Below are 24,420 nucleotides of genomic sequence, written 5' to 3'. Positions count from 1 at the left end.
CTTTAAGTCAAAACTCTGATCCTCCCCCAAGACACCATCACATAACTATTATGTAAACTGCCTCAAAAAATTGATGAAATGCCTCTTGAAAAAATACCATACCTCCACCATGGAGCTATTGTGAAAACCCACTGAAGAGACCAAAAATACTGCCAAGGAACTATTGAGGCTAAGCCTTAATCCCCACAAAGGAGCTATTGTAAATAAGACTGTAAAAATTGAGGGATCGTTTTCTAAATCCCTTCAGAAGGCCCCCATGAGAATGCTTCCAAAAATCACACAAAAGATTTTTAATACTGGATTCTTTGTGGGATTATTTTATTTTAGTTTTATTTTTTTAATGGTCCCTTTAATGGGGTGTTTATGGCTATGCTTTGACATTACAGATGACTTCCAAAATAGCTTCTATGTGGGGTATTTGGGGCAATTATAGAATCATCAAGACGTTCACTGTAAATCCCTATGGTTGGACTCCAGGGCAGCTTCACAACTGCCTTGAGGCTGTTGTTTCATCAGTAGTACCCTATAGGCATTTTCTGAATATTCCTTTGATGGGATCACTGAGGCATTTGATAAATTGCTTATGGTGGGGCCTTAGATCTATATTTTTCAAAATTGCCTTTGGCTGTGGTTCTGTGGTTTCTGGTATGCTACATCTGTAGTTCAGAATTTTGTTCTAGCTCACAGAGGAGTCACGGAGTAGTTCCTGGACAGGAACTTTAGATGATTTTTCAAATTCTTCTTGGCTCTGTCCATTAGGTGAGGTCTTTGAGAGAGTTAAAAATGACTTTTGGATATCAAGGTTTCCGAGTTGGGGAGTGTCTTCAGGAGTGTTTTAGGAAATGTCTCAGAAGTGTGATCTGAGAAACGCTTAAAAAAGCATCTGATGCCATCTCTTGTTCATCTCCAAAATGGCATGTGTCCCTGGGCTGTGGTTTAGACGTTTGTTAGGTGTGATCTGTCAGGTACTTTCGGAAAGTACAGCATCCTCTACCGACCATGCAAAGATGATACAGGAATAAGCCACAAGGTTGTGACGCGGTGATAGAAGGATGCAGGGATGCGTTACTGCAGCCGTGGCCGCACACCACGCGAGGGCGGAGTGGCTCCAAATCTGCTGGAGCACCTCTACAAAGAAAGGGCTGTCCCAGCAACAGCGTTGTAAGAACCCAGAGGGTACGGCACACAGGAAAGCAGATCCTACAGTGTTTCCTGCAGCCTTTATGTAGTTCACCAGAGCCAGGTGAAGCTTCCTTTAGATGTGCTTTGCAACTCAGAATACTTCACAAACATTATTTCTAAACCAGCATGTTAGGTAACAAGGGCCAGGGGCATATGGAACGATGCGAGCTAATATTTTATTTGTTTGTTAACTGAAAGGCCTGGATGGAAGCGAAGGAAAATTAAACAGGTAGATGTCTCTGTGCCTATATACTGGTGAAAAAGCTGGTCCTTTGAGAATCCTACCTGGATATCTCTAAAATTTTTCAGTAAAGGCTGCTCTGTTGATATTGCATTTTGCACAGCTGTTTCCTCTAGTAAAAAAAAAAAAAAAAAAGGCAAGAAAAAAAAAAAGAAATAAAACCTTAATACCCCGCTATCTCTAGTATAGGTTTAAATATGACAACCACAAGGTCTTCTCTTTTTACTGCAATAATGCAATGGGGCCATCAATGTGCTCTGAATGATGTGGTCGTTGGGGTGCGAAATGGATGGGAGGCCTTTTATGCAGGAAAGATTGCTGCCATAATGGGCTTTAAAATTTTATGGGGATATGTTTCTATGAACCATAATAGGTATCCATAAAGTTAAATAAGAGATCACGATGAGCATTATTAAGCTCATGGTAGAGATGAAATCACCAGAAAGTGAAAGTTCACTGATATCCAGAAATGTAATGGAAATGGTTTTCTTTATTTGAAAGTCCTCAAGGTCCGACACCAAGCCATTACCTGTACGTGTGCACACAGAGGCCCTACAGAGCTTTGCCAGGCAGGCTGAATGTGCCCATCCTTACTGTCTGCCTTGCTTGTGGGGCTTGGCCTGTGGGGCTGAGCCTCTCCTGTCTGATGCAAGGTAGTGAGAAAAGCTGTAGGCAGTTCAGACTCCTTCCAGAAAGGTTATTGTCACCTTGAAAGCAACCTGTGCTCACAGGTATCACTATGGTCCTAAACCCCAAAATGATCCATAAAGGACGGTGGTGTAATCTGCGCAGGGTCATGCCATATGCTTTGTTCCCAGTCTTATCAACGGGGCTGGCCACAAGAAACATTTCTGCTGCTGGGGTGGGCAGTCTGGGGCACAGGAGCTGCCCTGCAATTTGTGCAGTTTAAGTTTTCTGACAGGGGAGAGGCAGAACCATGCTGGAGAGGACAGGGAGAAGTTGTACCAAGCTGCTGGGAACAATGTGTGCGCCCAGCAGGAGATACCTGGATGCTCTGAGTTAGCTGAGGTCCAATGTTTGCTTTCTTTTGGTCCCTTTCAAGTCATCTGGAAACTCCCCAGTCCACACAGAAATGGCCCAAGCTCACTAAGTCTGCTAAGATGAATCTTACTGAGCTCAGCAGCCATTAATTAATTTCTTCTCTCCCTGTTCCTGCCTGAGCTCAGTTCTGGGAGGATCAACTTCTTTCTCTTGAAGAAATATTCATCAGAGCAAAAATGTCGATTGAAAAGGGGTATTTTCAGCTTGGAATTACTTGTTTCTGGAAGGTGAATTGCATCTCACCCTATGGTATGCACATGGTGAGACAGCTGTAATTTCTGCCTTCCTTTTAAGCATGTGGGAGGCATTACGAGGTGAGGGTTGGCTCCCTGGACATGATGTTTGGAACACAGACCATCAGTTTTGGATGAAGAACTTTATATGATGATTTTTTTTTCCCCTCTTTTTCACTTGTTTGTTACATTTTACTTCTCTATAAACTCCCAAGGCTTTGCTAACAGCAGTCATTAAGCACTGCTGTGAGGGAAGAAAAGAGGAGGCTCAGGGGAGACCTTACTGCAGCCTTTCAGTCTATAAAGTGGGCTTATTGGAAAGATGGGGAGAGACTTTTTACCAGGGCCCGCAGTGACAGGACAAAGGGAAATGGTTCTAAACTGAGAGAGGGCAGATTTAGATTGCATATAAGGAGAAAATCGTTCACGGTGTGGGTGGTGAGGCCCTGGCTGCCTAGAGGAGCTGAGGGTGCCCCATCCCATTCCTGGCAGTACCCAAGGCCAGGCTGGATGGGTGGTAGGTGTTGTGCCCATGGCAGGGGGGTGGACTGGATGGTCCTTAAGGTTTCTCCCAACCCAAACATCCTGGGATTTTATATTCTTCATTCTCCAGCATTTGTCAAAAGAGCGTATTGGACTCTTGCAAAGGTTTGCTCACGTGGCTTCCAGCTTCAGATCTCTGGCACAATTTCAATTCTGTTGTCTCACAATTTGTTTTATTTTGCAGGGAGCGAGGTCGGGATTTTCATGGCAGGAACCAGCTAACAGAAGCAAGACTGAGATGAAACAGGAAGAGGAGAAGAAGTGCAGCAGAGCAGAGATAGTGAGAGGGGGTCAGTGTAGGGTTTGAACAATCAGCCAGCCACCACAAGGCAGAGAAAGGGCAGCCAACCCATAGGAACCAGGCTGGAAACTGCTTTGCCTTGTTGCATTTTCTTCTCTTTGCCCCTAAAGTGTGTGTGTGTGCGTCCAGGGTGAAATTCATTTTGCTGTGTTCCTCAAATGTCTTCAGTTGTGTTGGCAAAAGGATACGTGACACTTTGTCTATGTGACTTTTCCAAACTGGAAGTTTTTTAAAAAAAATAAAGAGAGGAAAAATAAAGGTCTAAATGTGAGAGTGGAAGGAGGAACAGAAGAGGTGGATTGGGTGAGGTGGAAGAGGAAAATAAACCAGTTATTTTAATTGATTGATTCAATTGGAAAGAAATGTAGGAGAGAAACAAAAAATTAAGAGCATAAAAGGCTTTTTTCCTGAGGGCTTGGAACTGAAACAACGTCAGAATTTTTGGTGCAATTGTTTTTTCTGTTTGTTAACCGGCTCTGTTATTACGGGGCAGTAAAGCATGCAGGAAAGGAGAGGAAGAGTCCTGCTGTGAAGCGCTGTGCGGGAGCAAGGGCTACTTCTGGGCACCCATCACGAAATTAGCCCTTTGGTTCACAATTAACCTGCAACTGTTCCTAGGTGGTGTGGAGCAGGCACTGGATTTTATCCCTGAAGTGGCAGCAGTTTAGGGTCACTTCTTCCCATGTACCACCGATGTAGGATGGTGTTTTTGAGGGGAGCAGCTAGTTTTTGGCTGTATTCGCAGTGCCTGCCCTTTGTTCCTCCTACACCTTGCTGGGAAGGTTATAGAAAGAACTTTTTCAAAATTCATTTGGCTGTCTCCAAACAACAGGCCCTCCAGTATTTCTGGTTTCCCAGCTTCACCATGTCCTCGCTCTGACAAGCATTATGTTAGGATGAGATCGACTGCTCATCTCCCCCTGCTTCCCCCCTGCCCCTCTGCAGCATCACCAGAAAACCTGGGCTGGGAGGGTGCAGTGGTGCTGTGCTGCAGGAGGAGCTCCCTGAGCTGGGTAGGGGGAGAATCAGGGCTGGGGGACACGTCCTAAAGGCTAGAAGTTGTCTGAGGCTGCTGGATAAGGGAAACAAGACCTTAAATAATTAAATCACGCCTCAAATAAAATCAATGCTTTCATCAGGAACAGGGGAAAATTCCTATTTAGTTTGTAGATGGCTTTGCTGTCAACTTGGTTTACACTTTCCATCCATATCATTAATCAGTTTGAAGAATTAGATCTTCTAATGCTGACTGGTTGGCCGGTGCCCTCTGTTTTTTTTTTTTTTTTTGCCTTTGATGTGCTGCTAATGTTGCTTTTAAACACAAAACTTTATTCCTTGTGAAGAACGTGCCTCCTGTGTCCCCTGGTGAGTCTTTTTTTTTTGGTGGTGGTGGTTTTTTTTTGTTTATTTCAGAACACTTTGGAGAGGAATAAATAAAAAATGAAATCTGATTGTCCTTTGATTGTTGCAGTCCATTTGTGATGATAGTCATAAGTGAATGAGCAGTTGCTTAATATTGTCAAAGGAAGTACTTTGGCAGCCTGACGTTTCTGCCCTTTTATTCCTGGGTGATGGAAACTGCGACGTTTATGAAAGAGCATGTTGGATTTTTTTTATGAGGAAAGATGCCCCATTATTCTCCGTGTTTCTGACACCAACAGGCCTGTCTAGACCATGATTTGTTTCCTTTCTTGGAGTTGTGACATTATATGATATTAGCAGTAGTTCAAAGTAGGTACCAGTCGTTGTGTAATATACAGCGAAGAGCACTGCTTCATCCCAGCCTTCGCCCAGCCATTGCCACACTGTGGAATCAATAGCTAGGTTATAAATCAAAAGAAGATTATTTCAGCATTTGAACAAATGTCTTAATTTCTTGCTCCTAAATCCCAAAAGAGCCTCAAAGAAGATTTCTTGACATACACTCGATTCCTGTTCATGTTCTTGTGGTAGAACGGGCGCCTTTGAGCCGTAACTGTAGCTTTACACGGTCCTCATCTTGTCGTGTGCTCCTCCATAAACACCAGATCGGACTCTGGACACTGAATGCCAGAGTATCTACGGCTCTCTTGTGTCTCAAAAAAAGGGGCTGAGGGCTATGGAAGGAATTCTATCAGGTGCATCCAGACAGGATGCTGGATTTTGTTTAGAAATAAGTGAATAGTTTACACATATTCATGGTTACAGGATATTTGTGTGTGTGTGTGTGCATGTCTGAAATCAAATACACACACGATGGAATTACAGATTATAGAAAGGCAGAGCAACCCACACAGAATCTTGTCTTGACTGTAGGAGCATATGCAGAAATAATGCCTTGCATCACTATATGCTGGAGGCTGACTGAGATGGACCTGGGGATCTGGGCGGACAGCAAGCTGACCATGAGCAATGTGACAAAAATAATGTGCCTTTGTGGCAAAGAAGCCCACTTATGTGGTGGGCTGTGTTAGGGAGAGTCTTGCCAGCTGGTGGAGGGACGGTGATCCTTCCCCTCTGCTCAGCACTGGTGAGGTGCTCAGCACCTGCAGTGCTGGGGTCAGAGCTGGGCTCCCCAGTCCAAGGAAACATGGACATGCTGGAAAGAGTCCAGTGAAGGGCCACAGTGTTGACTGAGGGCCTGGAGCATCTTTCCTATTAGTTGAGGCTGAGCGAGCTGGGACTGTTTAGCCTGGCGAAAAGAAGGCTCAGGGGAGATCTTGTCAGTGTGTATAAACATCTGATGGGAGGGAATACAGAAGAGGGAGCCAGACTCTTCCCAGTGGTGTCCAGGGACAGAACAAGAGGTGATGGACACTGTCTGAAGCACAGGACATTCTTGTTGAGCTTGCTTGATGAGCTCGATGATGCTCTTGATGAGCTTGCTTCTCATCGTTTGCATTTCTGTGGCCACAGCAGTGCTGCCGTCCTGTGAGTTCTGAATCATGGCTCAGGCTTCCAGAAATCACAATGCTGGTGGAAAAAACAATGAGATTGAAAAAATAATACCGTAGGGTGCTTGCTTCACTGGTTTTCTTTCAGAGAAGTTGCACGTCTACAGCCATGAGGGCTGCACAAGTGAAAAATTGACATCTGAGAGTGCCTACAACTGTCCCTACATTGTCCTGTTAGACAATGCTTCCGGGTCCCTCAGGGCCAAAATCCTCACTCAAATATGTTGTCTCTCCCCTTCAGGGTGTCCTGACACTGCCTTGCTGACGTGCAGGGGAAACCTCAAAGGTGCCCAGCCCTGACAATGGCTTCCAGAGAAGCTCCACATGTCCTCCAGCTAGCCAGAGGGCCTCTGCCTGGAACACGCTGCATCAGCCAAAATGTCACCCACATGGCGGCGTGGCCATGTTCTCCTCCCTTTCAACGTGACCTGACACCTCTTTGCCCTTTTGCTCGCTCAGGATGTTGCAGGCAACATATGCAAAGCTCCTGGCACCCTTCGGTGTGCCAGAGGGGCCCAGGACCACCGGCCGAGCAGGGATCGCCCACCCAGGCTATCATGCTGACCATGCTGGGCCTTGCAGCCCAGCTCCACTTGCCCAAAAAATGCTGTGACACCCTGGCTGCTCCCTGGGGCTGCTTGGCAGACAGACCTCTGCCACCCAGGAACTATCTTGCTACAGGGAGGGAGCCCAGACCTAAAGTTCTTTCTCCTTCTCTTACTTGCATACATCCCCTTCCCCTAAAAGTACCTTGTCCTTGTACAGCACAGCTTTTTGCAGGGCACGTGCCATTTCCCTGCTGGCACCAGTAACAGAAGGCAGGTACTGCTTGCATGTCCCCTGACATGCCTCTCCAGCAAACGCAGCTGCCTTCCAGTATTCTAGTATTTTTAATGTGATGAGCATGAGAATTGATTTTGATCATCCGTAGGATGTCAGAAGTCTGGATCAGGATTCGAGTACTACAACAGGGCTTACTTTTCATAGCTCCCACACAGACTCCATAGCAGAGCTTTGGATTTTGTACCTAAATTTGGGGTTCCCATTCTCTTCTCTAAGCTTTGGACCTCATTCCTCTGATTTATTGCTGATCTCTTGAGTCGTTCTTCTCAATATAAGACTACAGGGCTAACGGGCAGAGATGGGAAGCAGAGAGAGGCTCTGGCTGGGGAGTGTGCCTTTGCATAGAAGACCCTTTTCTATGATGTCCCTAAATTGCCATGCAGCAGACTCCATCCTGCTCGTGAGCTCAGACACTAGATGCAGCCGAGATGCAGATCAGGGGGTGCAGCCAGGGGGCCACAGGGTCTAGAGAGGGACACTGGTGTTGTGATCCTGCTGCGTAGCGGCAGGCGGTTTGGCTCATCCCTCTCAAAAAGAGGGATGGTGAGGATGGTGCCAGCACCCGTGAACACAATGCAATTCCATAGCCTTCACTCAGGCAATGCAGACAACATCCAAGCCCCGTCAGCCCTAGTTTGTCCGGGAGAGGCAGGCAGACAGCCGCTGAATGAACCAACAAGGTGCTTTTCACATGCAAGAGGACAGAAACCAGCCACTGGTCAGCAACGGGGCTCATTTATTATCTCACAGGAATGAATGACTTATACAGCTGCAGTAATGTCAGCAGAACCAAAGCTTTGCCCAAGGCCTGAGCTCTGGCCGTGGGGCTCTCTGCTGTGCTGGGCAGCAGTGGGAGGGACTGTGATGGAGAGGATGGATTTGGGAGATCCCTGAGCTTCAGGGAGCAAATTCAAGACTGTTCGCAGTGGCCTGTGTCCTCCTGACACCATCGTCCCACAAGGCTGATTTATGTTCCTTCTTCAGAATAGGGGACTGGCTGTTCTGTGGGGGGACCATGTACCCCACAACCGTCAGCCCCTTGCAGGAGTGAGGTTTGGGGGCAGTGAATGAGCCGGGCCCCATCCCTGCTGCACCTCACCAGGAGCCAGGCGTGCGAAGGTGGAGGGTGCGATGAAGATGGAGGGAGCCCTGTGTCCCCTGGGCACCCTGGCCAGGTGACCTCAGGCAAAATACATAGGTTTTTCTGGGGAGGAATTTGGATTTGGCTGCTTTGGGGTTCTGAGACCCGTTGTTAGACACGGAGGGCCAGGCTGACAGAAGGGCTGAGCATCCCCAGCTTCTGGTAGTGACTCAAAGCTTGGGTCCTGCCTAATGGTGAGGCTCTCAGTGGGTGAGGCAGAGCCTCCCAACATGGAAGCCATCCAAACCTCAGGCACACAGAGTGCACCGCTTGTAACCCATTTCCTCTGCTTTTCCAGCTGATGGTGTGAGGGAGACACAAACCCACTGCCAGGGGCCTGCGGGGCCTGCAGAAGACCCTGGAGGACAAGGCCTGGGGTCCCTGTGGGTGGCCGTATCATTACAGACAGCCACTTCCACATTACTTCTGCCACAGAGCAATGGCTTTTGTTTGCTGAGATGTCTTTGCCTCGAGAAGACACGCTCGATTTTGCTGCAGGCTCCTCCTGGCTCGTGGTGCGTCAGGATGACGAGGAGGAGGCTCTCCCTGAGCCATTTCCTGAGCTGGTGGGGCTCTCTCCCACACAGTCCCTAGCAGGGGAAACACGTGCGCAGGGGGTTTGCCTCCTCCCTTGGCCAGCCCTGAGTGTCTGGAGCTCAGTCGGAGCCCTTCCAGGCGAGTGGCAGCTGGCGGTGCGGTGCCTGTTGCCCAGGCATATATGTTGGGGGGGTGAGGGTAGATGGGTTGTACTGGGGCTTGACACGGAGCAGCCTGCTGTCACCTTGCTGGCCACCCAGCCCTGGGGCTGGCCCTCAGTGTGTGGTGTGGGGCTGTTGGGCATGGCTACTCCGAGGTTTATAAGTGAGACGTGTAGGGCGGCGTGGGTGGGGAGGGGAAGAAGGCTATCCGGAGGCTGCTGCCGGCTGGATCTCGGCTCTCTGAAGCGATCAGCACCTCACTGTCATTGAGGCAGGGGCAGTGCTCGGAATAGCCCCTCTCCTTCCCCCTGGTGCCCACCCTTTGCTGGCAGGGGACAAGCGTCATGGAGGGGAAGCTGTAGCTGTCGAGGATGGGGTGCACTCCCAGGGGATCGGGTGTCTCGAATATGTGGTCGATGTCAGAGAAGCTCACCAGAGCCTGGGTGGAGTCATAGGAACTTTTCTCCATGTCGTCGACCCCACAGGACTGGGGGTAGCTCCCCTTGTCTTGGCTTTTCTGCCTCAGCAGGCGGAGATCATCTCTGAAGTGGGGGTTGAAGAGCAGGTAGAGCAAGGGGTTCAGGCAGGCGGGCAGGGGCAGGACCACAAGGAGGACGGATTTGATGACCTCTGGGGTGATGAGGAAGAGGTTGAGCGTGGAAGAGAAGGTGAGGAAGGCCACTGGGCAGTAGAGGAGGCAGTTGGTGAAGATCAGCCAGGCCACATGTTTGACCATGGCACAGTCCCAGACAGTGCTGAACTCCCCCTTCAACAGGTTGCAGTAGAGTCGGATGTAGGTGCCCGTAATAGTCAGGAAACAGAGCATGTTTGTCATCACTAAGGCCACAGTGAAGCCCAGGGTGGCGGGTTTCCCATCTGGGATGGGATAGGGGAGGCACAGAGGGGATGCTCCGTATTCCCCAATAGAGAAAAGAGGCAGAACTGCAGCCACGGAGGACAGCAGCAGGCAGCAAAGGGCTGCGGCCTTGACCTTGCCTATGGAGGGTGCCTTCCTGTAGCCCCGCACACAGGAGACTGAAATGCTGCACTGCACCGCAGCCAATGTCAGCAGAAAGATGGCAGCCTCGGAGGCAAACACCGACAGGAACCCCGTCACCCTGCAGCCCGTGCCAGTCTCCCACCTGGCGCCGAACTTTGCGAACTGGCCGTAGGTCAGGGCGTCAACGAGGGCTAGCATACTGCAGTAAATGCCGGTCAGCATGTTGGCTCCAGCTATGGAGCCAATGACGAACTTAACTGGAGAGAGGTAGCTGGGAGAGGCAAAGACAGCCAGGATGACCAGCCCGTTACAGAGCACCGAGACCAGAACGATGACCCAGACTCCCAGGCGGATGATCCAACTCTCGAAGAGGTGATCACAAGGCTTGAAGGGACCTGAAAGAAAACAAAACCCAAAGCTAAACCAAGAAGTTGCCACGCTGCTCTAGTGGTGCTGCTCAGCACAGTGGCCAAGTCCCAGCCCTCTCCTGGCCCCACCAGCCCAATGCCTAATGAATGCCACAGGCTGGAAAGGAGCATCCAACAGTAACCCCCCTGGTCAGGGATACAATGCCGTTGTTTCCTCCTTGTAGGAGGGCAGTTACATCCAAGTGGGAGAAGGAAGTTGTCCTCCTCACTTGTCCCCAGACTGGCCAGAGCCCAGCATTTCAGGCTTGTGGTCTTCATGGCTGTGAAACACTTCAGGAAGGGTCACGGGAGACTGGGGATTTAGAGCTGCTTGAAGGAGTCCAGCTGTGTTCAAAGAAAAAGGTTTCCCTGGCTGCTCACCGGGGCTGGGTGTGCACTGAATAGTGGGGTGCAGCTTTGACTCCTCAAGGTCCAGCTGGAGGTCATCCGCATCTAGGTCATCTGGGAGAAAAGAAGAGAGAAACACTGCTTGAAGAAGAACGAGCAGGGCCATCAGGGCTAGCTGGGCCAGATGCTTTTCTCACTGCCTGTCCTCAACATAGACCTTCCCAGCCACTTCCCAGCCCATTTGTTCAAAGTATTTGCTGGTGCCCAGTTTGTCCCCCGCAGTCACTGCTGGGGAAGAAGAAGGCATGGAGATGTTTTGTAAATGTTGGCGGGTTGCAGTGTGGCCAACCCCTCTGTTTTTAGGCTACTCCCAATATTTGAAGCATAAGAACCCCAGATCCCAGAGTTGTGTGACTTGCAGATCCCTCCTCCCAGCATGCTGTATAAAAAATAAAGAAATGCTCTAGCCTATGTGGTTACAGAAAACAAAGCCTTCAAATGCATCTCATAAATGGAAGCTCTCTGGGAAGGCCTTGTCCGATGTTAGTTCATCAACTTTGGAGCTCTGTTCAAAGACAACTCTCAGCCTCTACTTGCAGCACAAAATTGTTAGCAACTGCCGCTACCACCAAATGGCTCAGCAGAAAAAAAAGACAGAGCATCATTGCTTTATTTCATAGCCTGTGATTTCTTGAGACTGTAGTGTCGTGCTTGCAACCCTGGAGGTTCCCAGTCCTGGGTTTGCTTAAAGGCAGACTGATGCTCCATGTGTGCAGCCTTTGGATCCATGGGATTTATGAAACCAGACGGCACTGTGCTCAGAGCCCAGCCAGCACCCACATCCCTCTGGAGCTGCACCCTGAGCAGGGCTTGGGTGCTCCGAGGGTCAGATGGAGGTTCCCTGGCTGAAGGAGAAGCTGCTGGAAGAGAATTGGGCAAGATCTCAGATATGTTTTCCATGTGCCTGTGGGCCAAAATCATGGTGTAGGTCACCACCAAGGAGAATAGCATCCTCCTAGTCTACTCCAAGACATGCTTTTCTGCTTTGTTTCCTGTTCCCTCTCTGAAACCACTGCAGTTTCACAGCACTGGGAAGGGCACAGTGAGGACAGCTGCTGTCCTGCTGCACCATCCCCACCCATGGCACCAGCACAGCCTTTTGCTCCCAGCGGGGAATGCCGGAAGGTTTTCTACGGACAGGAGGAAGGGGAAAGACTTTTTTTTTTTGGTGTTTTCTGCTCGCCTGATAGCCAGGGAGCTTGGACCAGATCTGTGGCTGTACAATGAACTCTGCATCGGGTGCTGTGATGGATGCTGTACCCAGCCAGTCTGTGACAGCTCACCAGGAAGGTGAGTTTTCACAGTGTTGAAGATGTGGCTAACCGAAGTGGGTTGGATGCCTACTTTGCTTTGAAGTGGTGCCTCTCATGAGATCTGCTCCCTGCCTGTGCTTGAAAACATGACTGGGATTATTTGATTAAAGAATGATGACAAATAATGTACTATCTTTAGTGCCTCCTGACAAGCATTGTGGCTTTCTCAACTTCAAGTGAGCTTTGGAAAAAAAAAATGCCATTTTTAAAATCTGTCTGTATAAGTTGAAATATTACTGCTGTCCTGGAGTCTGGCAAGAAAACCCTCACAGTGGGATGGAAAAATATTTCCTCCTTGTATTTTATAGTCTTATAAATCTCCAGTGTCTTTTCCATCCACAGCGCAGAGGCTGTGATGTGCAGCCCCAATACTCAAATCAATGTGGAGACTTGCACTTTCTGTGCCCCCCCGCCACCCAGCCCATGGTAATGTTCAAACAAAATCTGCCCCCATCCCTTTTCTCTTCAAAAGACCAGAATGCACAAGGGATGATTTTAAGTGTAGATTAAACATTTGCATGAGGTGAAGGCAGTGATCTTTTGTTTTGCCTGGACTACTGAGCTAGCTGTGAATTGCAGAGTAATCCTGGGCCAGCACAGCAGGATTCAAAGCAGAAAATGTACCTCTCTCTGCTGGAAATCAGTATTTCCCCCAGCCTGCGAACTGTTGATAGTTGAAAATGACTTTTTTTGTTCTATCAAGGCAGACTGTATTGTTTTTGAAGTAGCCCTTATTTATTACAATTTTGCCACAGCACCTCCACTTTCTGAGGCTTTGTGGAAAAAACAACTTTGCTAGTATTGTCCTTTCAGTTTTAATGGTTCCCAGCAGGCCGTAGGAACAGTGAAGTGGGAGGAAAAGGAGGAGAATTGCTGGAAAAAGGGTAGAAAAGAAAACATTGGTCTGGATGCTTCTTCTCATTTTGTATTGTCTGCCTTAGCAAGGGCAGCACCACTTGGGTTTTGCAGATAATTGCTCTCTTCCTTGGAGATAGGGCATGGGTGGCTGCAAGGGGCCTGGACAGGTACTTTTGGGGTACTTGAGTAACCTTCTTGAATGACAGAAATAGGAAATGAGTAGCTCTAAGGGCCCTCCAGGGCTTGCTGAACAGTTGCAGAAGTTAAATGGCTTTACAAGCTAATGGAGATGCTAGACACTAAAGCAGTGTCTTATTGTCAAGGATAACCATCCAAGTGTGTTCTCTTCTCGCTTTCTGTAGCTTTGTTCCCTTATTGCAAACATATGCTTTTAAGTAAATATATCCCTTTCTATCCTCAAACCAGTCGTCCCCAAGGGGGTGCTGGGACAGTGAGGGAAGTGCCCCACGGCAATGGGAGCATTTTCACTTTCCCTGTCCTCCCTCTGCAGCCAGTTTTGGGAGGGTAGCAGGAGGGATCAGCTGGTGGCCGTGCTGTGTGATGAGCCCCCGAGCCATCGGGGCTGCTGCCCAGCCACAGGGGACGGGCTCGGGTCAGGGGCATCTGCTAAAGGCCACCAAGCATAATCCAGAAAGGCATAATCCAAGCAGCAAAAGTTTTGGAAACTTCTGTCATGACAGAGTGACCGAGTGATGCGATGACACGCTAAGCACACTCCTTTGGCCCTCAGGTGGCTGTCAGCTGGACGTGAATGGACAACCTTGGGTGGTGTCCCCCAAGTGGCAGGTGGTGTTCCCGTATCTCCAGGGCCCTGGGAGGGTGGGAGAGAGCTGCCAGCCCTGGGGTCCATGAAGCCTCTGGCACCCTGAGGTTGGAATTCAGATGCTCGCTTGGGCGCAGGGCTTGGCTGATGGCTGGGATATGCTGGGGGCAGCACCCGTTTCTCATCCCCACACAGCTGGTCTGGGACCAGTCACCTCTCACCATCCAGCTGTGAGGTTCTGCGGACTTTTTTGTAAATGGGTCCTCAGTCCCTTGCTGGAAATGCTACGCGAGGACAAGAGGGTCTGGCTATCTGGAAGCGTGCCCCATGCCTCTCAAGTTCTCCCACAGCACCCAAGTGCCCTGACAAGCCTGGTGTACACTGCAGGGAAAAAAAAAATGGAGTGATTTTCTTGTAATGAGGCCACTTTCTCTCTTGCAGGGAAGGAATGTTTGGGAGCTTTTTTCCTCCTTAAGGAGGAACTGTTACACAACTCATATAACAGAGTTAAATACCACTGGTGGCCATCTGAAAGGAAGCATTGGGAACATAAATAAAGCAACAATTAATTAAGTAAGACAGCAACATCACAAAACCCTAATCGCCAAGAATAGCCCATGTGTTGCTGAATGGTAGGGAGAATGATCCGTGAAAGCTGTGCATAGTGAGAAAGGACGTTCTTCTGCATTCCATGTTTGTACGGCTGTGGTTTGATATTTCAGACAAACCCAGTGCTTTAACATCTGAAAATGTGGGCTTTTACGAGCTGTTAAGAGTCTCATCTGGCACATTTTAGAAGCACTCAGCATTCCCCTCTGGTCCTAATATCTCCTGAGCACACATATAATCCATGGGATTGAGACTGGTTTGGAGGCCTGTGGAGGGCGTTGGTCGCTTGTCAGGGCCAGGGCAGCGTATGCTTTAAGACAGCAAATAGCTTCAGGGTTTGGTGACCAGAAGGACCAGGTCTGTAAGCAGCACTATGGTCCCTGGCTGCAAACCAGGTCTCTTCACAGTTTCATTGAAGACACTATAATTTGTTGGGCAAACACCCCAACTATATGCACAAGGATCATTAAAGTATGGGCTGCATTGATGATGGAAAAACTAACCCGGCGGCGAAGAAATTCCTGCAGCAATGACCTTAACATACGCCTCCTCTGTACTGTCTGCCCAGCAACAACCACCAGTCTACCACGCTTCCTGAAGCCATATCATGCAAGTAGGAATCACACTTGCTAGCCTCTAGTTGGACTTTTTACATTGCTAAGGCTTATTCTTAGACCATGAAGGATCAGGACAGGGCAGATGGCAGGAGCGAGGGACGCAGGGCTTGTGACTCACTCGCTGGCTGGGTCAGGAGGCACAGATCCCCTGGCTGTGGCTGGGTGTGAGGTGTTCCCAGGAGCATGTGGGCAAAGTGCAGCTGCACCACTCCTCAGGGACTTGGTCCTCTCCCCATCTCCTGCAGGCACCAAGCATGATGTGGTTTTGCCTACAGGGCGTTTCAGACCTTGGAAGTGCATGTGGCCTCTATATTTACACAAGCATATAAACAAATACAGCATCCAAGCTGTGTCCTGAAATGATATTTCCACTCTCCAGCAGTTACAGAGGGGCCAAAAGAGCTCATGATTTTCTTTGTGTTATTCTGAGATTCCCTTGTAAAGGGATCAGACCAGATTTCATCTTGGAGCTGCCGATGTGCTGTGGGTCTGTGGGTGCAGGAGATGTGCTTTGCACGCTCCTCGGATAGCCATGTGCAACAGATTTCATGGGGGTTTATGCAGAAGTACATTTTGGAGCACAGAATAAATTGACACTGGAACAGAAACTGCTGTTCAGCTTCAACTGTGGAGCCACTTCTGCCACGCATAGTTTAGCCCTATAGTGTGCTCACTGTATTCCTACTTACAGTGGTTATCAGCATGACCTGGAAAGAATTCCATGGTCCTCTTGTGGGGATCTTCCTCCTCAGGGCTCATGTCTTCTGCCTCCCATTGGTTGGACACCTTGAAGAAGCCACTGCAGCTTCCATAGGCACAGCACTGGTAGGCGTAAGGTACCTCTAGGACTCTGCAAAGGGGTAAAGCAGAACTTTTAGGTGATTTGACTCTATTGCTTTGCATTTTGTGCTTAATTTTCATGTGCCAAAGGCCAACTTGATGGCTGATGGCTACCCTGGAGCAGGACTTTTCTATGTTGAAAGGGAGGACAGAGTGTGGACCCTAATCACGCCACAGTGCTTCCAGGTTGCCTCACTTTTGGTGCTTAAGATGCTGTCTGTTTGTCATCAAACACCAGGTTTGGAAACCACTAAAGTTCCTGGATAATTCCTCAAAACCTTTGCGTGGTTCTCCATAGACTGACATAGCCTTGCTCTCCCATGCCTGCTAGCTATATGCCGTAAGCACAACCTCTGCATGTGGAGTTTTCAGTTTTTACCCCAAGACCATCATTTTGCTGAACATCCTTTCTTTTGTTCAGGACAAGGAGCTTCCTAAGAGCTTAAGCAAGTGCAAGGACCCTCTTTGCTTGTTGCTGAAGGTCAGAGATGCACCTCCAGGCTCTAGTTCCATGACCAAGGCTCACCCCTGCCAGTCAGGGCAGGGGAATCTCAGGTATCTTAACTGTAGCAGGTTATTTTACTGTCTGGTTGCCCTGAAAGTAGAATTCTTTGTTGTCAATTACAGTATGTATTACAAGGTTAATTAAACAGCAGCTGAACATCATCTGGATGAAATACCAGGCTGTCAGTGAGAAGTTGCATCTTCTTCAAAGATAGAAAACTCCCGCTTCCTTGCTGAAAGCCAGAAAGACTGCCGATGAAGTCAAAGGAACCTCAGGTTTTCTAGACAATTAAGGTTTTCTGACAAGATCAGTAAATATGGTGAAACTCTATATTCTAAAAATATGCTTTTGTTTTAAGTTCCCAAACATTTCTGGCTGAGCCCCGGGACGCTATGGAAACTCTGTATACAAGCTTGCTTCCTGTTATAAGCTCCAAATTAAATCCTATTATTGAAAGGTGGTAGGGAGATACAGATCCTCCCGGGATGGTTAAGAATCTTTCTCAGATGATTCCTCCACACATATGTCCTAAGAATAAAAATACTTAGTGGCAGTACCCCAAAATTTAGGGAATGTTAACGGGTCTATTGCCTGGCTTGCTTCAATGCACCACTCCCTCAGTCTTGGTGTCTCTGGTAGAAATCCAAACCAGCCCCGCAGATGTTAGTGGAATTGGTTCAGAGGAGGAATGCTCCTGCAAGTGCTGAATTCGACCCACTCTGCTCAGAGGACTGCCATCCTGGGTGTGGAAAGCCCTCCAGAAGCTTCTGGGATCCCCTGCCATTTGGAAAGCAGTCATGCAGCAGATACCAACCATGATGAGTCAGAATAGTCACAAGAGAACACACTGCAGCCGCTACTGCCAAGGCAAACCCAAGTGACAGATCAATGCTTTTCACAAGACCTGAGCTGTTAAGCCCAGCACTGATACAGTGGCCTTTGAGGATTTGCCTAAAGGTGAGGAGCTCCAGCCTTGGGAGCCCTCGGCTTGTACTGGATGGCTGGAAGCATCAGCTCATGCATCCTTGGCTCCCAAGGAACTGCCTGGAAGACCCATGCAAAAGATGGCTTTACCTGGGGAAAATTTGAGTCACCTGCACTGTAGGCCCCTTATGTACTGTGCTGGAGACCCACTGCTAAGATAGGGAAGGGAGAGCCAGAGTCTGCGGTGCAGCACTGTACTCCAAGCTTTTTGCAGCCTTGTCTTGCTCTGTTTGACCCCTTCGGGCTCCTCATTAATCCATAGCAGACAAGACACGGCCACACAAACAGAGTTTACTGAAGGAAAGCTGGATGTCATTAGCTAGGACTGGCTTCTGGGAATGTTTTCCATTGAGAGAAGCCCTGAGCTGGGCCTGCTCCACGCTTTCCACTTGTGTGTGTGTGTTTGGGGATGGGGGTGGCAGGCCCAGAAGCGCATCATCGCTTTCCCATGGAAGACTTTGAAAGATGAGGCTTGTTAGCAGCAGATGAAGCTTCCTCAACCTATTGGCCTGAAAGGATGGAGGAAAGCATGAGATAAACAAGGAAAGCAGGAGGCTGATTGATATAAACAAATACAGACTGCATCAAGAGCCAGAAGGGAAAGAGTGAACAAGGCCCAGGGCACAACCAGTACCTCATTTTGGGGAAGCTCTCCTTGGTGAAGGGCTCAGAGAGCGCCGGGTTGCCTTGGAGCTTCAGATGGGTCAGTCCACCCAAACCATCCAGGGGCAGCGTGACCAGCTGGTTGTCAGTCAGGTCCCTGTGAAGGAAAAGCAGAGAGGTAGAGTGCGGTCAGGTTGTGCTGGTGGTATCTCAGCCATCAGCGGCTCAGAGAGGCATGCTGTCTCCTGCTTTCTTCCCAAAATGTGTGGCTCAAATGGGGCTGGGTGCTGCACGAGCCCAGGGTCCTCTGGAGTTAATGGGGATACTGCAATCCCTGGGGGAAACGAGGGGCAGGGGTTAAGACCCATGCTGAGAGCTCTGTGTGATGTTTACTTCTCTGTGCACATATCTGCCCCATGCATCTGTTTCCCTGGGGAAGCCCCCACAGCAGGTCAGGTATGACTGGCAAAGAAATATCACCGCAACTTACAGCTTGGTGAGAGAGTGCAGCGTCACAAAGGCTTCAGGGTGAATAAACTGGATGTAATTCCAGCTCAGGTCTCTGCAAGGCAAGGACAGACCGGTAAGAGGGGTGCAGAGCAGGAGAGTGAAGCTGCTGACACTGGCCTGGGCAAGGGCTTTGACGCAAACGAGTGTGGAATCTGTAGTCCCTTGGTTGGCAGCGAGTTCTGTCTCATTGCAGCTCCCTGGAGGCAAATGTTTGAGTCTGTATCTGGGTAGTTTCTAACAGAGTAAGCAGGTTTCTTGGTCTGCCCTTAGTGCCAGAGCATCTCTGAAGTGGTCACGCTGCTGGGCACCCAGACAAAGACAAGGACAAATAAGTTCAGGAGCTGTGTGGAAGGTGAACCAAGGCCATCTGATCATGTTGCCTGTCACGTGCAGTTGGACGGGTATGGAGAGGATTCACTGAAGCACCTCAATAACCTCATACCCTCTGTTTCCATCTAACCTAGAGGTTTCACCTCCCTCTGTCATAAGCAGACAGGAATCAGGATGTCAGGAACCATTTCTTCTCCTTCTAAGGCTGACTGTATGAACAACCTGCCACATCTTTCTACATCTCTCCCATGCAGAAGGGAGCCAGGGTGCCAGCCCAGGTGTGTGTGTCACACCACAGAAGGCTGAAGCTGGGTAAGATGAACCTTTCCTACAGGCACCCAGAGACAAATGCTAGAACTCACATGCTCAGTTGTGTGTTGTGTGACTGTCCTGTGACAGCAGCATGCTTGCATTTGTGTGCTGCCCGTGGTGTTACATGTAGTACGTGAATGTTCCTGTGCAGTTGTGGTCCCATGACACACACGGATCTCTGGGAACGATGGCCTATTAAATGACACTCAAATTGCTGCACTGTGGGAAAAAGCTTCTATGCGATTCAGTTCATTGCCTAGCAGAACAGTAAATAAAGACCATCTGCACTTGAAGGGCTCTTTCCATACATCTCAGAGAGAATCACACCCTACAAAGCTTTACTAGCTTCTGAAAGGTGCCAAGCACTTAAGAAGTGAGCTGTCTATTGCAAGGTCACTATGTGCGTATGGTATCTGCATGCTTGTGTGCACTTAATACATCTAACATGTACTTCTTTGAGTCTTCTTTATGTCTCCATAAAACTTCTTTGAGTTTTGTGGAGATAATCCCTACTCAAATGAGATGCTCTGCATTGATGTGAGGCCCAGGAGTGTTCCTGCATGGCCCAGGACTAGGCTGTGTAGGGAAAAAGCTGCTAGAGCTCATGCACACCGGGGTAAATCCCTGCCATGCATCAATGTCTCTAAGGGCATTTAGGAGTATGTAATACTTGAGTTGCAGCGTGTGGTAGTGCATGTGGTGTGGAGTTTCTGTATGTGTGGGCAGTAAGCCTGATGTGCAAGGATTTCATTCACAGGGGTGTCTGCATGCAGAAGTGAAGCCAGGGAGATGGCTTGAGCCCTAAGCACAGCTCCTCTGTTCTGGAAGGGACTGGAAGTAGAGGAGGGACTGGACAGCTTCAGGCAGAACGTGAAGCCTCAGAAGAGAGACAGAGTGGGGCTGGGAAACTCCACATCAGCCTGGCTCAGTGCTCACAGTTCCCCAAGCAAAAAGCCCGGTCATCCCCACTGCCAGCCACAGCTGGTGGTACTTACATGGAGCGCAGGGCCATCAGCTGCACAAAGGTGTCTGCTCTGATTTCGTGGATCCTGTTGTGCTGGAGGCCACTGAAAAAAACAGAAACTGGTCTGAGAAAATAGCTGAAGGCAGCGTTCATACTTCATGGGGATCTTTGTCCCTCTGCAGCAGAAGCAAACTATCACAGAAGAAGTCATTTGTGTCTGGAAAATCTGCTCTTATTTCAAGGGGTAAAGAGCAGGAACAAAGCAGCTCAACGCCATTCTCTCCCATGGGCAGCTCCAGGGCCCAGGCAACCTCTTCTTTTGAGGCCATAGCGGCATTTGATGTGCACTGGTTAACGGTTCCCCTTTATCTCCAAAGCTGCACTGGTTCCTTGCTCTGCTCCACCCCATGCCTGCCTCCTCCAGAGCCAAAGAGGATGGCTTGGAGCCAACAAGTCAGCAAACACAACCCTGTGTCACCTTCAGGACGGTGAACATTTTTTTTTTCTAAGTTCCTCAAAATTGTGATTTCCCTGACCTGCAGAAACGTGACCTTCTGCAAGGGGCAACAGCCACTGCTTCTTACTCTACCCAGGGCATTTGTTGGGTAGCTAGCCTGCCTTTCAGACTCAGAAATGGTCTTGAATCATCTCAGACTTGCTCACAAGGACCTATAAGCAATGGCTGTAATGATTCAGCTGGTGCTTGGTCACGTATTCACGTTTCAGAGGCAGCAGCTTGAGGCTCTTGCATCTAATCTACTGGTGGTTTCTCAGTGTCCCATGTAGCCAAAAAGGCATTGCTCATCCTTCTAGTTAGGGTTTCAAATGAGAGGGCTTAGGGAGCTCTGCACAAATTTGGGGGTCTCAGGTAGAGGGGCACTGAGTGGGAGAGGGAAGCAGGAGTATTGGGGCAAGTCAGTGAAAAATAATTCAAGGATATTTAGCTGCAAGGGACCACCTGCGTGTTGCAGGTAAAAACCTGCACGTTGGCAGCTACAGCAGAGCGACTGGCACACACAGGGTGTTTGCATACCAGGCTGCACCACCAGACTTATTTTCAGCTTATTTCCCAGCAGGAATGCTGGTATCAGGTGGGAGTGGGTCTTACAGATGATAACAATGGGCTTAAGGGTTCAAATTCTTATTCTGTAAGAAAATGTGATTTAAAACACACTCTGTCTGACTTCAGTAGACTGAAAGAGGGATTTATTATGCTTTTATATTGATGTTAAGACTGAATTTGGCATATTATGAGATACTGTAAGAAGAAATTTAGGTACCATGTGTAAAATTACAGGTTTGGAATTCTGGAAGTTTGTCACTATTTGGATACTTATTTTATTTTTTAAAACATGTTCTATTTTTATAAATAAAAATACTTCCAGATCTAGCTCTGTCCTCATTGCTCCCAAAGAGGCAGCAAAGGCTGTGTGACTCCAGTTTTCCTGTGATTTCACAGCGCCCAAATGCCTGGCTTTGCAAAGGCTGGATGAACTGCTCTGGGTGTGCAGGCTGTGGTGTTGCAGGGAGCAGGGACAGCCTCTCGTGGTATTTTTGTGGGGATGCTGCTCCCACACATCAATTCTTTCAGATTACAGAATTCTGTAAAAGCATGGAGTCTGTTATTTTGAGATATATATATATACTTCCTCTCTCTCTATATATATATATTCCTGATATATATATATACTTCCTCAAAAAGGGCAAGAACTTCTGTTAGTTGGGTTTGCAGGGTTTCTAGGTTCAGGTCTCTGGACACTTTAAACTGAGCATGAATAACTGTGTCTTGGAGCAACGGGGGTGCGTCCCAGGGCCCAGAGGAGACCCAGATCAAGTGCTATTCATAAACAAAGCATCACTCTCCTCCACGAAGTGGCAAGCCCTAAGCAGTGTGGGTGAGAGCCACTTTGCACCTATGGTATGGGCCCACTCCTTGAAGCAGCTGTTTATGGTATGGCATGGAATGGGATAAATCCCATTCTTGATTAGCTCATGTCTGGAACTTGAATTAGCAAAGCAAAATGTCAGTGCTGTCACATCCTACTTCTGCTTGCTGTGTCTGAGACCTCTGAAAAACCTCAAGTGAATTAAGCTCCTATGCACAGGGAATGTATTTTTATTCTATATTTGCACAAGGGCAATGCGTGGAGCTCTGTCCTGTTTGCAGTCCCAACAGCAAGTTACAGTGCTCAGCCCTCCCAGTGCTGGATGATGGCTGGATTTTGTGTTTGGGGGCTGCCTCTCCCTCCAGGGGTGACCCCTTTGCCCCGGAGCACGGTGCAAGCAAGGTCTCTACTCACAGCTCCTCCAGCCGCTGACACCGGTGGAAACTGGGCAGCTCTTCGATTTTGTTGCGCGACAGCTCTCTGCAGGGAAGAAATCAGCATGGAAATGTTAGGAAAATAAATAAATCAAAAGAGAGTGCCCTTGAGCCCTCTCTTGGGAAGCAAGCATTGCCGGAGTGGGAGGGATGATGCCTTCCCATCCTTAGAAGTGTTCAAAGCCAGGTTGGATGGGGCTTTGGGCAGCCTGACCTCGTAAAACATGTCCCTGCTTCTGGCAGGGGGGTGGACTGGATAATCTTTAAGGTCCCTTCCAACCCAACCATCCTATGATCCTATGATATGATGCTTCTATAATTCTTTCTTATGATTCTATGACTTATATTGAGCACAGCTACGAGAACAGGACCCCCGGGTGAGGAGATCTGCACTCTGCACACACCTGACACTGGCTCCGAGCATCTTTGTGCTCTGCAAGCATTGTGCTGTGGCTCACCCACTCACCCAGCCCCAGCCCAGCTCCCTCCAGCACAAGCTGCAGACTGTAGGAGCTGCTTCTACAGCTGGGGGTGGGTTTTTCCTCAAGGCCATGCTCCTCCCCAGCTCCAAGTCAACCGTGAAATGCATCCCTGCCAACTTCTGCTGTGCACAGCCGTGCTTTCCTGTGCCAGAGCTCCCATCCTGCTGCTGTGGATGGGTGAGCGCACAAAAGCTGCAGATGTGCTTTCAGAGCCTGGGGAGGTTTTGGCCAGCCGAGCAGCCAGCCAGCTGCCTTGCCTCCTTCCTGGCACAGCAAAGCTGCCTGCCTATCGCTCCATTTGGCCTTTCCCTGCATCTCCCCAGGGAGAAGGAAAGGACCATGGTACAGGCAATGTCCGTACAGGACGTTACTGACTCTGAGCATCCCTGGCCCCTGTTTGCTCAAGTGCTGCCACTTGAAAATGATTCCCAGCAAACTCCTGTTCCTGCTCCTGCATGGCCCTGTGGGATGTCCAAGGCAGAGTGACTTGGTAGGCAGAGGAAAAACTATCCTGGCACAGCTTTGATATGAATTTATTAAAACCAAAATGGGCTGAGCGAGGGGTAGCACTTAAAATCATCTCTTTTCCTCAGTGCCAGGGCCTGGATTGCTGCTCAAGGGAAAGGTGTCCCAGGGGAAAGATTAGTATCTGGCCTTTCTTCCAACTCTCCCTATTTCTGCCAATATTTTACTACTAAAACATTTAAATTATTGTTGTTTTATTGTTATTATTATTTTGCCAGCCCCCTCCCTGCAAGTGTTCTGTGGTGGGAAGGAGAAGGAAGGGAAAAACCAACCCAAATTTTGGTGTTTGGCTTTGGAGACTGTCCCCAAGTGCAGAGAAAGAGCTGCAGCATCAACCACTTCTCACTGGTTCTCATAGGATGGGTCCCACAGCCACTGTGCAAGATCTCTGCAGACAATCTGCAGCATGAGGTGAGCAGCAGGGGGGCGGCAGAAACACAGCATTAAAGATATCGTCTCTGTTCAGATGTGCCATGGTTGTAATGTTAACCTGACAAACCGCCAAGGGGCATTTAAAATGGGGGAAAGCAGCAGGAACAACCACTAGCTCTGAAGGGACAGAAGGACAACACATTTCAAAGGCAGGAGAGATGTAAACACGCACAAACATTGGCCCATATGCCCTCCCTCCAAACTCTGAAAGCATTGCAATTAATGTCAGTAAAATTAACTGGGAAAGAGGAAGAAGGAGCAAGGTGGGGTGTCCCCCAAAAAAAGCTTGCTCACAAGGAGGGGCAGACATGAAGTACAGGCTCTGCTGTGAAGGTTTACAGGCTGATAACTTGCAAACATAAACTGAGCACATGGGACCCTATAGCCTAGGCCATTCCAAAGGCTACACTTTGGTGGCAAGATGTCCATTGAATTGGTCC

At 48.9% G+C, this 24,420-nt stretch overlaps 1 protein-coding gene across 2 annotated transcripts in view; it reads right to left on the bottom strand.

Moving 5' to 3' along the window:
• Positions 1-8,057: 8,057 nt before the first annotated feature.
• Positions 8,058-24,420, bottom strand: part of LGR6 (leucine rich repeat containing G protein-coupled receptor 6) — a 125,292-nt gene continuing 108,929 nt past the window's right edge. For both annotated transcript variants that reach the window (XM_084497888.1, XM_084497889.1), the window contains 7 exons: positions 22,522-22,587; positions 20,253-20,324; positions 18,596-18,667; positions 18,137-18,262; positions 15,863-16,023; positions 10,966-11,046; positions 8,058-10,572 (listed from right to left, as the gene is read on the bottom strand). In XM_084497888.1, the coding sequence (XP_084354014.1) occupies positions 9,335-10,572; positions 10,966-11,046; positions 15,863-16,023; positions 18,137-18,262; positions 18,596-18,667; positions 20,253-20,324; positions 22,522-22,587 (1,816 nt within the window). In that variant the 3' untranslated portion in view covers positions 8,058-9,334. The remainder of the gene's footprint in view (positions 10,573-10,965; positions 11,047-15,862; positions 16,024-18,136; positions 18,263-18,595; positions 18,668-20,252; positions 20,325-22,521; positions 22,588-24,420) is intronic.

Source organism: Aythya ferina, assembly GCF_964211825.1.
Source record: "Aythya ferina genome assembly, chromosome: 25".
Classification (NCBI taxonomy): Eukaryota; Metazoa; Chordata; class Aves; order Anseriformes; family Anatidae; genus Aythya; species Aythya ferina.
The sequence above is the reverse complement of the archived record's forward strand: the minus strand, read 5'-3'. Positions and strand labels throughout refer to the sequence as shown.